The sequence below is a fragment of the Geotrypetes seraphini genome, chromosome 4, assembly GCF_902459505.1.
Source record: "Geotrypetes seraphini chromosome 4, aGeoSer1.1, whole genome shotgun sequence".
Lineage (NCBI taxonomy): Eukaryota > Metazoa > Chordata > Amphibia > Gymnophiona > Dermophiidae > Geotrypetes > Geotrypetes seraphini.
This window is the reverse complement of record NC_047087.1, coordinates 274698707-274713346: the sequence shown is the minus strand read 5'-3', so window position 1 is coordinate 274713346 and position 14640 is coordinate 274698707. Positions and strand designations below refer to the sequence as shown.

The window sequence follows — 14640 nt, the reverse complement described above, 5'->3', positions numbered from 1 at the left end:
GAAAAAGCATATGGGAGGTGGAAAACAGTCTATAATTCAAAGAGATTACATAAAACTGATAGTCCAAAGCTAAAGTGTGATCCAAGCAGCACTGCATTGTAAAAGTATGCACAGAAGACTAGGTTGCTGGTTTGGAAATACCCTAGATTGGGGCGGATTTCAAGTTGACTATTGGAGCCGCTGTAGCTCGTAGTTGATGCCCTGTCAGGGGGTTGAATATGAGCTGTTGCGCAGCAAAAATGGATCCACTGCGGAACAAAATGCAGCTTCAGAAACATCCTGAATAGGAATTAAGATGAAAATTCGCCATGCAGAAGCTGTAGGTCGCTCTCTATGATCCACAATTGACACAGGAGGATCAGGTGTGCTCTGGGGTAGCATGGTAGAGGAGAGAGAGTTCTTTCTCTGTTCTATCATATTGCATTTTATTGTTTTTTGTTTGCTTGTGTTCCTCAGTAGCTAATGTAGAGGAAATGAAGATCTGATTTGGTTGGCGAACTGAGTAGTTGCCTAGATGTAAAAACATAATGCTCCTCTGCAGTGGACAGCATGGAGACCTTGGTCTGCTGGAGAGGAATGCAAAGGAAGAAACAACGATGATAAAGTAATAGATTGGTATAGATGAAAATCCGTACCAAGTATAGGAAAGAATCTGGGATGAGTTCGGAAAAGAACACTCTAGTAGGAAAAAATGTATGAAATAAGTAGAATAAGTACGGCATGCTTAAAGTTCACTACATCCTCAAGTGAAATCAAAAGCAGTGAAACAAAACTAATGTCCCAGAAAAGAACATAATGGAAGCAGATTCCAATGGTTTAGACAGGAATTGAACTAAGAGATCTACCCCTAACGGTAGAGCCCACACTGGAGGAGGATCTCTTATTGGAGACCGAAGGTGGTACGACTGTTCATAAAAGGACAGAGTGTGATTAGAGACCAATATCTGAGAGATGCTGAAGGCATATGAGAATGAAGTCAAGTGAACATGCACCTGGATGGAATAAATGTACCCATGTAAACTGAGAGGACTTGTCAGTATGTTTAACAGACTGCAAAGATTGGAATGTAAGAAATGGCTGTTCTGCTGAAAAAAAAGAGAGGAATGGTCTTCTAAGGGAAATAGCGGAGTGTCCTGAAGGTTCCGCAGGCAAATTTTTCTCTTTTTTTTTTAGCACTGGATGTTTTTAGAATATGAGATAAGATAGACAGTGTAGAAAAATTGTTTGGAACTGGCTCTGTTACTAAAGTAGTTTACCAGCTAATCATCATGGAGATGGGGCAGTGCCAATGCTCCTAAATATGAACTCGGAACCAGCTGGTTTGAGGTTAGCTCAGCAGTTCCTGCAAAGCTTATAAGTACGTGCTGATATAAAATGGCAGAAGTCTGGTGAAACTTATGTTCTCAGAATACTGCAAGCTAATGCTGTTTCGAAAATGGCAAGATAAAAAGCACTAAGGAAGTGCAGGATCTGGACTCTGAAGAGTACTAGTAAATAAATCAGGTTATGTGTGTTCTGTGCTGTGACCTGGCTTTTCCTGAACTATGGTACAGCACCTCCTATGCCACCGAAACCATGGAAGGTAGGGTGGTAGGAGCTGAAGAGCTGATTTCAACTTCCCCTGCAATACCTACTGTCAGTCCTGAGTAGGGGGAGGTAGTCACATTGATGAGGGTCGTGACAAGGATTTAGATCGAGGCAATACCTACTTGATTTGGAGGAGGACCACAAAACCAAGACTGCCTTTGCTGAGTCAAGGTCATTGTGGATAATTCACCTCCCCTGGCAGGCCGAAACAGGTCCTTGAGGGGAGGGAAAAGAATGTCCAGGTGCCAGTATCTGCCAGTCCCCCCATACTACAGGATACCGGTTTGCTGTCAGATTCCTCCATATCCAAGGGGGAGAGCAGCAGTTCTAAAACTGGAGACATAGCCCACCACGAGCTCTCTGTCAAGACTTGTAAATAATAATTTTTTGTTTTTTAAAAATTTCCATCCACATTTAGAACCCACCACTTCTTCAGTGGCATCTCCCCCAATGAGATAAGAAAGAGAGAGAGAGAGCCATTCATGAATTAGAACTTGGTGTCTAATATACTGCTACCGAAATGAAAATAAAAAAGCAATTCAGCGGCAGGAGCTTCTGGGTACTTAGTTAATAATTATCATATTATAAGTATTAATAATATATAGATTTCCCTTTTTTTTTTTAACTTGCTGTGACGGCAGCGATAGGTTTCCCTCTCCTTGCAGAGTCAAAATAGAGCCCTGAGAGGAGGGAACAAGTGAAGAAGAATGCGGCCCAATAAAATCTTCTCAATGGTGTGACCTGCAAAGTCCCTGCGCGGGAACCACCGTCCCAGTGCGGCTATCCTATTAGCCGCTGAAAGCACCCACGGTCCCAACACTTACCTTGGCTCTCCTGGGAGATCCGGAAGCTGCCTCATATTATTGATTACTGCCAGTGCTGGGGTGCAGCCAGTTGAGGTGGAATGGCACTTCCCTCCCCCGCCGGACCGAATCAGAGCCCTGAGGGGAGGAAGCCAACAAAATCTTCTGCTGCGCTGGTGCTGAAACTTTTTTGTCAGCCTTGGTGGATGTACGCTGCCCTTCCCCGCCAGACCGAAGCAGGGCCCTGAGGGGAGGGAGCCATAAAAATCAGCTGTTTCTTCGCCGACACTTTTTTCTTGCCAGTTTGTAGCAACATCGGAGGCATAGACATCTTAACTTCCAAAGTCTCCGTGGTCCTGCGGCCGCTATGTTAGAAAGTGGGGCTGGCAAGTCTGTAAGGGCAACAGACCAGCATCTGTTCTGAAGAACTGCTTGTTAGGTTTTTGTTCTGTCTCTTTTTTTTAGCAATTGTTGTTATAGCCAAAAATACTTGCGATTAATTGTCACAATTAAAAAACTGGCAGCTGAAGAAATCAGTTTCCCTGTCACTGAAGGACTGTGAGAAGCAGGTTGGAATTTCACACTTTTTTTTTTTTAATTACTGCCCTAAGGGCTAGAAAGCCAAGGCTTTCCTGACTAAAAACTACTTTTTCTTTTTCCTATTAATATTTTTCTCTGAGAAAGGGAAGAACCGTGACTGTACAGGAATGGGTCAGAAAAAAACTGACAGGCAGAGGGGAGGGGCTCGAGTAATAGGGCAATCCTGCACTTGATCAGTAAGCTCAAAAGCCTACTATAGCTAGGGGAGAGTACCGACGTCATTAGGCTCAGTCAGAGACTTCACCATCAAGTGGGGCTTCATATCCCCTGCCTGTCTCCGGAGAAAGATGCCTTATTATAGGGCACTACAATATTTAAGCCACTATTGTCTAGTACGGCAAATCAAAGGTACACAGTTCAAGTACTAGTAAGAAATTGCAATGCTGAACCCACTGACTCAAACCTGTGGGATATATCCCAATCTAATACTGTTATTTTGTATGGACCTTCAGAATACAACGAGGCACATTCTACTTCTGGTTGTTTTAATCTCCATCAGTCCACTTTTATTAAATATTTATAAAAATTATTTTTGTATTTACAAATTTTTCTTCCATTTCTTCTCATTTGTTTATTCCTTTATTCATTCATTATGTAAATAATTTTCACTTAGCTTTTAGAAAATTTCTTCATTGTGTTATTCTCTTTCAATAACCACCTCTCCCGACATGCATATTTCAATAGAAACTTTCTTCAGGGTCGAGGGGAACTAAAACTAATTCAAAAACAACTAAAGGTTAAAACCACATCATCAACCTGTAGTCCAGCAATCTTTGTGTTTAGTGATTATAAGAATTTTTTTCAAACAGCAGGCACAAAAATGATTATAATAAAACGCTTACCATTTGCAGGAGCTGCTTGTCATCATAGAACATGGCCGCGGTTTGCAGTAGACTTAGTAGAGAAAGACAGACTGTTCACCCTCTCCAAGGTAGGGAGAACGAGAGGACACTCTCTAAATTTGAAAGGGGATAGATTCCGTACAAACGTAAGGCAATTCTTCTTCACCCAGAGAGTGGTAGAAAACTAGAATGCTCTTCCAGAGTCTGTTATAGGGGAAAACACCCTCCAGGGTTTCAAGACAAAGTTGGACAAGTTCATGCTAAACTGGTGAGACTTGACTCATTTGGAGCACAGGTCTTGACCTTGGGGCCGCCGCGTGAGTGGATTGCTGGGCAGGATGGACCATTGGTCTGACCCAGCAGCGGCAATTTTTATGTTCTTATTACTGTTTTTAAATTCAGCTGATCCCTCATTGATTCGGACGTGCATCACGTGGAACGTCATGTTTTCATTCTGCTTTGTACCTCCTTCAGGGCGTCAGTTCAGCTGAACCACGTTGCTCAACAATGTTGCCTAGGCAACCCTGCTCAAAGCTGTAACATAGCCAGGTGCTGCAAAGGTTTAAAAACAATTGCAGAGCAGTTTACTGCGACAGGGCAGACAGGGAAGGAGATGGCCTGGAGACAAGAAAGAAATGAGATAAGGCAGTAGGGAAGAGTGGGAGAGGCTGAAGTCAAGGAGGGAGGAAAAGAGAGAGAGAGATGCTGAGACAGGGGAGCTGGAAGAGAGAAAGAGAAATGAGAAGAGTGGGAAAGATGCTAAATCCACAAATGGGGAGAAAAAATAGAAATGCCTGGGATGAGGATGTAGGAGGAGAAAGGGAACAGGGGGAAGAAAAACTGGACAGAAGGAGAGGCAGGGCCACAGAGGGAGGGATGGGGACACAGGGATGGAAGGGGCAGAGAAAGAGGGCATATGCATGGAAGGGAGAGAGAGGATAGATGCTGGATGGAAAGAAAAGAGTGAAGAGAATGATTAAAGTCGAAAAAAAATATATTTTGTTGCTTTATTGTAGCTGTATTGATAAATGTTTTTTAAATTGAAAATAGAAATACAGTAATCTTTTTATTAGACTAATTTTAATATATTTTTTTACTAACCAGGTCAGCAGTATACTATACTGACCTGAAGAATGAAGTTTTGGCCTCTGAAAGCTAATTTAAAAATGGATTAGTCCAATTAAATGGTATTTTCTTATTTTCCATTTTTGTTTTATTTCTATGTGTTAATTTATATTTTGCACAGTATTAGGGGACATATGTTACTGTTTCTGTGGTGTTGCATTGTATGCAGAGTCAGGCTTCTTGGCTGCTTAGTTTAACTTATTTCTATATATTTCTATATTTAGTTTCTAATTACTTTTTCCATTCTGAGCGAGAGTACATTTGTGTTCTGTATGTATGAAAAGAACATGGTTTTCCGTTAGCATTGACAGTGCAGGAACAATCTGTATTAATCTGGCTTGTTTAATTTTACAATAACAATTGATTTAACTTTAAATTAAAAAGCTGTGTCATTGAAATCGAATCGAAAAATTGATTCAATAGGCCAAATCGAATTGAAAAAATTTTCCCTAAATCGGGCAGCTTTAGACTATATTCATATGCTATTGCTCAATGAAAAAGAAAAGAAGGGGCAAATAAGTCTGTACTATGAAAATATTCTGTGATGTGTATAAACAAAAATATTAAGGCTGTTATGATAAAACTATTTTGGTCTTCAAAGCTTTGAGAAAAGTATGCAGTAATTTACAAAGTATTTGAGAATGTTGTTGTGACATTCTTAATTTGGAGGTTTTTTAATAGGAAAACCACACACACAATGCAAGCTTTTGAAAAACAAAGTTCTGGGAATCTCCAGAGACAAGTGACTGGTATGGTGGAAAACTGCCAGATAAAGTATGAATGCTGAACTTGGGGGCAGGACCTATTGTTCTTTTTCAGGAAAACTGGAATATGAACAGTGTGGCAGCTCCATTCTGAGCACAAGAAAGATAAATTAGAACAGAGAAGGAATAACTAGAAAAACAAGGTATAAAAAGGCCAAAAAAAAAGAATTTAAAATAAAAGATCTAATCGTAATACAAATGGAATTATATAACTAGCATGGTTGGGTTTCTTTAGCCAAAATTGTCATACAAAAGAGAAATTTGTACCATGGACTCTTACAGTCTTACATCTCATTAAATATCCAAACAAAGCTGTCAGCTGTCCAGTAAAGTAATTTTGTTTGTGGTGTTAATTTTAAGTTTTGCAAAAACATCTACCAGTTTTTAGTGTATATCTGCATTGCAAAGTGAGAGTATTTCCTCTATCCTAGGGCTCCAGCATAAATTATGGCGATCTGCTAATTCTTGTGACCTATGCACACAGCAGTATTACCCCACAGAAAGTATTGGCTTACATTTCCACTTGCTCTTTTTTACACACACACAAATTTCCCTGCTTATTTTATGTGCATTTTTATAATTTACAAAGAATGCAAGTCAATGGTAACCTCTCTCTCAATATCTCCAATTAGGTCAGATAAACTTAAGCACATAAATTAATGCATTTTATGAAAGGCTATTTTTACACTTAAAACAATGTTTTACCCAGGGAAATGCCAGGAAAATTACTCCTTAAATGAGCCCAAGTTTGAAATTCCTGAAATATGATTAGAAACATATCTTTAACTATACGATCTTGACACATGAGACCAATCAGGGACTTCCTTAGGCTTATCCCCCAAAGGAGGAGCCAAGGCGCTGAGCCAGTCAGGGCATTAGGCCCCTCCCTGTGCATCACATGATGCACCGGGGCGAGGCCTAAGGCCCGCATTGCGCTAGAGGAGGCTGGAGGAGCAGGAGGGACTGAGCACCACTCCTGCTCCCAACATCAAGGAGGGGGACGTCCTTGATGGTAGGCTCCCAACATCAAGGAGGGAGATGTCTGGTGGCAGGTGGAATTGGGCATCCCTCTTGCCGTCTTATTTGTGGGGGGAGAGTGCACACCTTCGTGGCAGGAGGGAATGAGCCTCCCTCCTGCCGTTTGATTTAGAGTCAGGGGGCACGATTGTCAGGGGTTGTTATGGGAAGGCTGTTGTAAGCGGTTGGTTTTTTTGTTGGGTTTTTATTCTTTTTTTATGCTTGTGTAATACATGCAAAATATCTGTGCCATTAAAAAAAAAATAAAAATAAAACAAAACCTGGCAGACCTGTTGGTAAAACAGTTACCGACAGGTCTACACCACTCAGATCATAAAACCCGTTGCAGAATAGCCAAGCAAATATTAGCAAATCAATTGCTTGGCAATTTTGCATGGGTTTTACAAATTTGCATGGCCGAATCGGGAAATGGGCAATTGATGGGGAAAACACGCAGTGTGCCGTTTTGTGAATTGGATCGGTTAGCAGCGATTGTGGCTAAACCTGTGAAAACAGGTTTAGTGACGATCGCTGACTTTAGTGAATCGGGGCCTATGTTCTAAAAACCACTGGTGAATCCAAAACAAAGCAAAGAGGAACAATAATCTCTGGATATCACAGGAATCGTTGGTTAACCCTTTAATTGGCAGATAGTGAATCGTAACTTGATATGGAACGAGAGCAACAGTGCCAGGTAACAGGCATTTGGAGATGCAGATCTCCCATAAGAGTCATAGAAGACATGCTTCTATTCCTTTCTCTCCTCTCTTCTACCTTCCAAAGTATTTAGATCAATGCTGTCTTTTTAAAATGTTTATTTTATTTTTATTTTTCCTCTAACTCTACTTTTCACTTCACTATTACCCTTCAGGTACTTTAGTTAGATTGTGAGCCTTCGGGACAGTAAGGGAATTTTCCAAGTACCTTTCTTATTTCTAATCTTAATGTATATTTTCTGTAAACCGCTTAGAACCTAACGGATGTAGCGGTATATAAGAAATAAATTACATTACATTACATTACATTACATTACATGTTGCTTCTGAGCAACAATGCCAAACAAAGGGTTAAAAATATTTTATTGAGAAATGTCCAAATGTAAAAACATCAACACAAAATATATATAAAAATTTCAATTGCTCATGAACATAGCTGCAAATGGCATTAGAGTGGAGAGATATTACAGACCCAACACAGTCCGTGTTTCAGTGTTTTAAGTCTTCCTCAGGGGTCCTATTGATGCACAAGCTTGCTCTACAGTATAAACTGTGGTGCTACCAACGAGAATTCTGACTGATGGTGTGTTATGATGATGGTGAGATATTGACCAGCATAAAATGTGTTTAGGTGCTCCTAACTTCTATCAGTCAGATTACTCATTGGTAGCACCACTAGTGGCCCTCAATCCACTGATTGTATCAAACCTAATTTAGTCATGACTAATAAAATTTGTCTTCTATACAAAAGATGACTAAAAAACCACATGTATAGGGTATACATATATTTTCTAATCATTAGAAATATGTTTGCTTTGCAGTGCTGGAGCTGGAAGAACAGGAACGTTCATAGCACTCAGTAATATTTTGGAACGAGTAAAAGCTGAGGGACTTCTGGATGTATTTCAAACTGTGAAGAGTTTACGAATGCAAAGGCCACATATGGTGCAAACACTGGTATGATTTAGTAGTGCATAATAAGTGTAAAATATGTTATAAAGTCAGCATCTTTTGCTCAGTGTTGTCCTAAAGAGAGAGAAATATACTTCTAATCTAATCTAATCTAAACCTTAAGTTTATATACCGCATCATCTCCATGAGAATGGAGCTCGACACGGTTTACAAGAACTTAAAATAGTGGGTAGAGAAGAAGAAAAAGGATTACATGAACTAATGTGTAGAAGGGGGGAGAGAAAGGGGGGAAGGATAGAGCTACAATTTGCTGAAAAGCCAGGTTTTCAGTTGTTTGCGGAATAACTGAAGGGAGCTCAGGTTCCGCAACGGGGTGGTAAATCAATTAAGTGAAAGGCTCAAAAGTAATGCTTATATTTTTGATTCAAATCGGCAAAAAAAGAAAAAAAAAATTTAACTGCAATGTGTTTCATGGTGCTTCTTCTGTCTCCTCTCACCTCCCCCCTCCAGCCTATTCTCTTTTAGATACCCACACCCTACAGCAAACTCCCTTCATCCCAAGCCTCTCCTTACCACCCCTAAACCCAAGACCAACCCCTCTCTGCTTTCAGTCCTTCACTGTCAGCCAGTCCCCCTCTCATCCTACAGCGCCTTCTCATCCTCATTAACCCCACACTGTTCATATCACCAGTGAGCTAATCCTCAGTCTCTCCTTATCATCCTCACTCTCTATTCCTTTACATTTATCAAGCAACAGGAAGAGAGCGGAGATTCCTTAAGCCATATTTTCCTCCTGTTTCCCAGGGCCTTAGTCACATTTTGAACCATGCAGGGTATCATATTGCCATGTGGTTCAAACTGCCAGTCAGGACTCAAACAGTACAGGAGGAGGATATAGCCTAATGTTCCACTGCTCTCCATCTCCTTCCACCGAAGTGACTAAGCAGCAGGCAGAGGACAGGGAAGGGCTTCTAACGAGACCTTCCATCTTAAGCCCAGCAAGTTGAGTTTCAAAGAACAGCCTTGGTATGCTCACTCTGATGGGGCAAAGACTGTCAGCTGGACCTTGGTCACTTCAACAGGCAGAGGCTGAAGCACCCATCTGCCTTACTGCTGTAGCTGAAACTTGTCTTGCAGCTGTTCAAGTATGTCTTTTTGTAAATTTCATTTAGTTTATTCTATAAATAATAAGTTCTGTTGGTGAAATGGATCCTCAGATGGTAAGCTAGACAGCTACTTATGTCTTGCAACACCTCATTCATCATTGATTCAATCATTTAGCATAATGCAAAAATCACTTCAAATGAGGTCATCTCAATAAATGCTTAAGTTTTAAATCTTAAACAAGTATAGAAAAATCACTTCAAACAAACTTATCTCAATAGTGACTTAATTGCACCCACCCCTACTGTTGTATGTTTAACTTTCTGTTGACGTGAAGCTGTGGAGGTAAGTTTCTCTACACGTAGATAAAAAGGATATGGTCAGATACATAAAATATTTTTATTTAATGAGTTTTGGGCATTAATGATATTGTTTCTGTACAATCTCACTACACTTTCGACCTGGTTTACAGCACAGCACAACTACTCATGAAAGATCAGCAGAGTCCACAAAGAGAAGTACTAAACATTCCACAGGCATAGAGTTCCAGAACAAGGCAGAAAACCCCACAATTCACACATCAGCAACGCTTCTTCTGTGAAAATTATTAAGAGGAGGAAAAAGCCTCAGGTACCCCCTCCACCAAACCGAGAAACTCAGGTTGAAGACAGGTGGAGTTTTACAGGGTGTAATAAAGTCACTAGCATAAAAAACCTCCTCAATAATATTTCAATAGAGAAAAGCCTTGTGCAATGAAAGTGGAATATACTCTGCCTTGTATCAGGACACCTATGATCTGAAAATGATTTGAAAAGCCAAATTCTATTGAGTAAACAGAAAGACACCGCACATCGATGGTGGCCAGCATTTTGCTAATTATAAGCTGCCTCAGGATGTGAAGTCACAGTCAATCCTGCAAAACACAAAGTTATACATGATCAAATAGTTAACGTTTGAAGGATAGCTGCTCAAACCTCTCAGTGAAATGGACTTTTTAACGTATTCTCAAATCAACTCCTCGATCAAACATGGTATTCCCCAAACACAGAGAGTGGATTATGCCCCGCCTATTTAAATCCCATTGGTTGTAGTCACATGGGACAGAGATAGAACAGGATTAGATAAAATCCTACATGTTGAAACCTCTCCCAAGTGTCCTAACCCATCCCCCCACACACACCACACTACCACTGTTGTCAATCACAATGCATGATGCCATTCAATTCTAGAGTTTAACCCTTTAGGTTCCTCAGTTTCCAAAGCACAAATCCAAAAAAGTTCTCTTTGTAAAAGCAGACGCTGGCGATTATGATGGTTTGTAGGAATATAATCTATTGCACAACACCGCAGGTCTTCAAAAACATGATTAAACTCCAGACAATGAGCAACGATTGGTGCCTGCAGTTTGCCAGTGTGGAGACAACTTTTATGTTCTGTCATACGTGTTTTAAAGGGGCGTGTTGTTTGACCCACATAAATCATCTGACAGGGACAAATAATGAGATAAACTACATAGTCCATGAGACAAGTGGTATGAAAACGAATAAAATGCATTTTACCCGATGCCGGGGGGTGGACGGGGGATCTGAGGCTTTTTCCTCCTCTTAATAATTTTCACAGAAGAAGCGTTGCTGATGTGCGGATTTTGGGTTTTTCTGCCTTGTTCTGGAACTCTATGCCTGTGGAATGTTTAGTACTTCTCTTTGTGGACTCTGCTTATCTTTCATGAGTAGTTGTGCTGTGCTGTAAACCAGGTCGAAAGTGTAGTGAGATTATATTGTTTGGTTTTTCGAGGGGCTTGTGTTGTGTTTGATTGTTTCAGTACAGACATAGAAACTAGTTAACCCCCTGGTGGTTTTGACCTCTGGAATCTCAGTATTGGAGTTTGGTAAATATATACTGTTATAAAGGGGATGGTCAGCATTATTCAATCTTTTGAAAATTTAAATGCTAATCAGCAGGGTCTGAATAAAGATATTCAGAGCACACTGGAAGCAATATTTTACTATATTTTCTGTTGTTGGCTCTGCTTTTGATCCTGCCCAGGACTGGAATTTTGCCTCTTCCTCCAAGATATGTGACATTTGGATTTTTAAATTGAATTACTTATCAAAATCCTCACTAGGGCCTCCACCCCAAGTGCATTTACTCTAGCTAGAGGTATAGGTGGAAAATGAATGTTCTGGTTTCATATGTTTCCAAAAGAGCCAACCTATGCAAGACTTTCTTTTTAAGGTATCCTGTCTATGTCCAAAAATGAACTTCTTTGTAATCTTCTAAGACCATGTTTAGATTCCTATTGAAATGGATTCTAAGCATGGTCTTAGAAGATTAAAAAGAAGTTCATTTTTGGACATAGACAGGAAGACACTGTAGATAATGAAGAAAATAAAGGGCATGGATAAGGCAGCTTCTGTGTTGCATTCTTAGCAATTTCATATGTAAAATCCGTGTGTAACTACCACATTTTACTAGCCTACATGTGTAAGAGCTGCCATTGATTGATTTAGCTTTTGGGCTTGCAGATATAAGAAACTACCAAAGTGACTCCCTTAATCTCTCTGGCAAAGCCAAAGACAAAACAAGCACTTTTAAAAAACATGTGTATGCCTTTGAGCTGGTGTAAAACCCAATGTGGAAAATCTTCCCATACACATGTAGTCTGTTAGTAAATTGGAAAATAAATATACATGTAGATTTCAGCCCTAGAGATTAAATGAAACCAGTGGTTTTGGTTCCAGCTGAAAGTGAATCCACAGACAAAATCTGCCACTTAGTTTTGGCCAAAGTCGAAACTTTGGCCCCACCACCTTCACAACCCATCTCTTTGAACCAGCCTCTCCTCAACATTCCGTCCTTGGGCTACCCACCAACTGTGCACACCTCTCCCCCAAGCCTACTTTTTAAAGGCCCTGGTGGTCTAATGGCCTCTTTGGGGAAGGCGCATCCTGATTTGGTCCTACCCCCCACTGACTGCAGTGTGAAAATGACTGCCACAACTGCTATGGGAGATCATGACTGCTGTTTTGGAATTAGTAATGGCATACATGAAAGAAGGCAATAAAAACCTGCCCCTGTAGGATGCCAAGAAACTACAAGGTCCCTCAGTGTGTGGTCACCAAGAGTCAACTCTGACTCGAGGGCATATCTGAATCTGGATTTAAGCCAGTATAAGAACCTGAGTATAGTAGATAACTCATGTAACCTGACAGTATTCTTTAAGTGAGAACCCTGCCCATCTTCCACCCCCATGTACACCCCTTTTATTTATTAGGATTTATTCACTGCAAATGAGTACAAATATATACTTGTATTATGTTCCATCCAAAAACTAATAGATCCCATGACTATTATCATCCTTGTTAATTCCTTAGTCATCAGCCAACTGGATTACTGCAATGCCCTTTACAGAGCAAGTGTTACGGGGGAGCAAACAAGGCAGCTGCACTGGGCCCCACAGCTCTGGGTGCCCCATGGGCTGGAATGTCCTTCTGTACTCCCCAACCGATTCTGAAGCACCCCTCACCTATAAAAATGCAAGGAGGTCTCCAGTGATTCTCTAGCTCTTCCTGTAGCCTCCTCGGCACTGTTCCTTTGCCACGATCTGCCCCTTTGATGCAATTCCCTGTTTCTGCTTGGGTGGGCCACAGCAGAGGAACAGCACCAAGGAGGCAGTAGGCAGCATTAGAGAAAGAATGAAACAGTACATACCTGCCTGTTGTCAGCATAGCTATTGCTAACATTCTTAGTTGGCATTACTAATGTCAGCGAAGACCTATGGGAAATTATATCAATCTGACTCTGGCATGTGAATGCAGATAGACCCTGAGGGCAGGGAGACTGTTTTAAGTAGCCCTGATTGATATGTTTTAAGTAGCCCTGATTGAATCATGATTAGCTAAAATGTGTTAATGTCTGATTAAGAGGGTGCTTAGGACAATGGGTCCAGGTGCACAGATAACTAAAGTTAATCAGAAACTATTGTCAGAGACAGACTGGAAATACATATATGACCATAGCCTATTCTTCGGCTGTCTAGCACAAGTTTACTAAGAAGGGGGAGATTTAACTTCTATTGAAGATTCCAAGCTATCTCTTGGCTCTTGGCACTCTGGTCCTCTCTTGTTTCTCTTGAGCTCTAGCTCTCTCTCTTTCTCTGTCTATCCTTCTCTTTATCTATGGAATACGAAGCTTGGACCATCACCCCATCCCTCTTTTCTCTCTCTCTCTCTCTCTCTCTGCCTTTCCCTGGAACTTCACGCTTCCTTCTGGACTCTGTAAGGCAGGGAAACTGCTTTGCTCCCTCATAAATTGTAATGCTTAATTGTAATGCTTATAAATACTGCTTTTCTGTAAGACTATTTCTATAATATATTCTTTATGCAATCACCTCTGGCTGTGCCTCTTTGATTCTACTTCCTGGTGAATCATCAGTGAGGGAACTGAACCTGGGACCTGGCGTTTGTAAGGGCGCCTCTCAAGTGACCCCACCAACCATATATTGTGGGGGCCACTAACAAACCTGACATTTGGGGGGCTTGTCTCGGTCCTTCCTGATGATTTCATTTGGGTAAGTAGAATTAAATTTTTTTTAAATGTATAGACAGAGTGAGATAGAAATCAAAAGACTTGGAAAACCCTTAGATTGATTGTACGTTAGACTGGATGACACACTGTTGAAAAGTTCCAGTAATATTGTGGGGTTTTATACTTGGTGAGATTTTACTTATCAATAGACTTTGTATTTTTGATTGATAGACAGAGTAAGATAGAAATCAAAAGACCTTCTGGAACCCTTAAATTGTTTTAGACTGGATGACACACTTGTGAAAAGTTTCAGTAATATTTTGGGTTTTATATTTGATGAGATTTTACTATCAAAAGTCTTTGTAGTGTTACCCGTGCCAGTTTGCATTGTATGATTTGCTATTATATGCTTGCTAGGGTGTTGCATGTAAGAATATTTGAGCTGCTCTGAAGAAAAGCAGGGTTCAAAGTGAAAGCAGTCACTCAATTAAGACATGCCACATCTGTACTAATAACTTTTACTTTTTTACCTTGTGCTTTTAATTCTATTTCTTGTCAGTCTCTGCCCTGGTGAAAGGCCCAGTGCACACTGGACTGGAACTGGTAGCTGACACCTCTGCTCTTCTAACAGACTTCTTATATT

At 40.6% G+C, this 14640-nt stretch overlaps 1 protein-coding gene across 11 annotated transcripts in view; it reads left to right on the top strand.

Moving 5' to 3' along the window:
• Positions 1–14640, top strand: part of PTPRE (protein tyrosine phosphatase receptor type E) — a 318077-nt gene that overhangs the window by 300905 nt on the left and 2532 nt on the right. For all 11 annotated transcript variants that reach the window (XM_033941674.1, XM_033941670.1, XM_033941667.1 and 8 more), the window contains one exon: positions 8276–8411. In XM_033941674.1, the coding sequence (XP_033797565.1) occupies positions 8276–8411 (136 nt within the window). The remainder of the gene's footprint in view (positions 1–8275; positions 8412–14640) is intronic.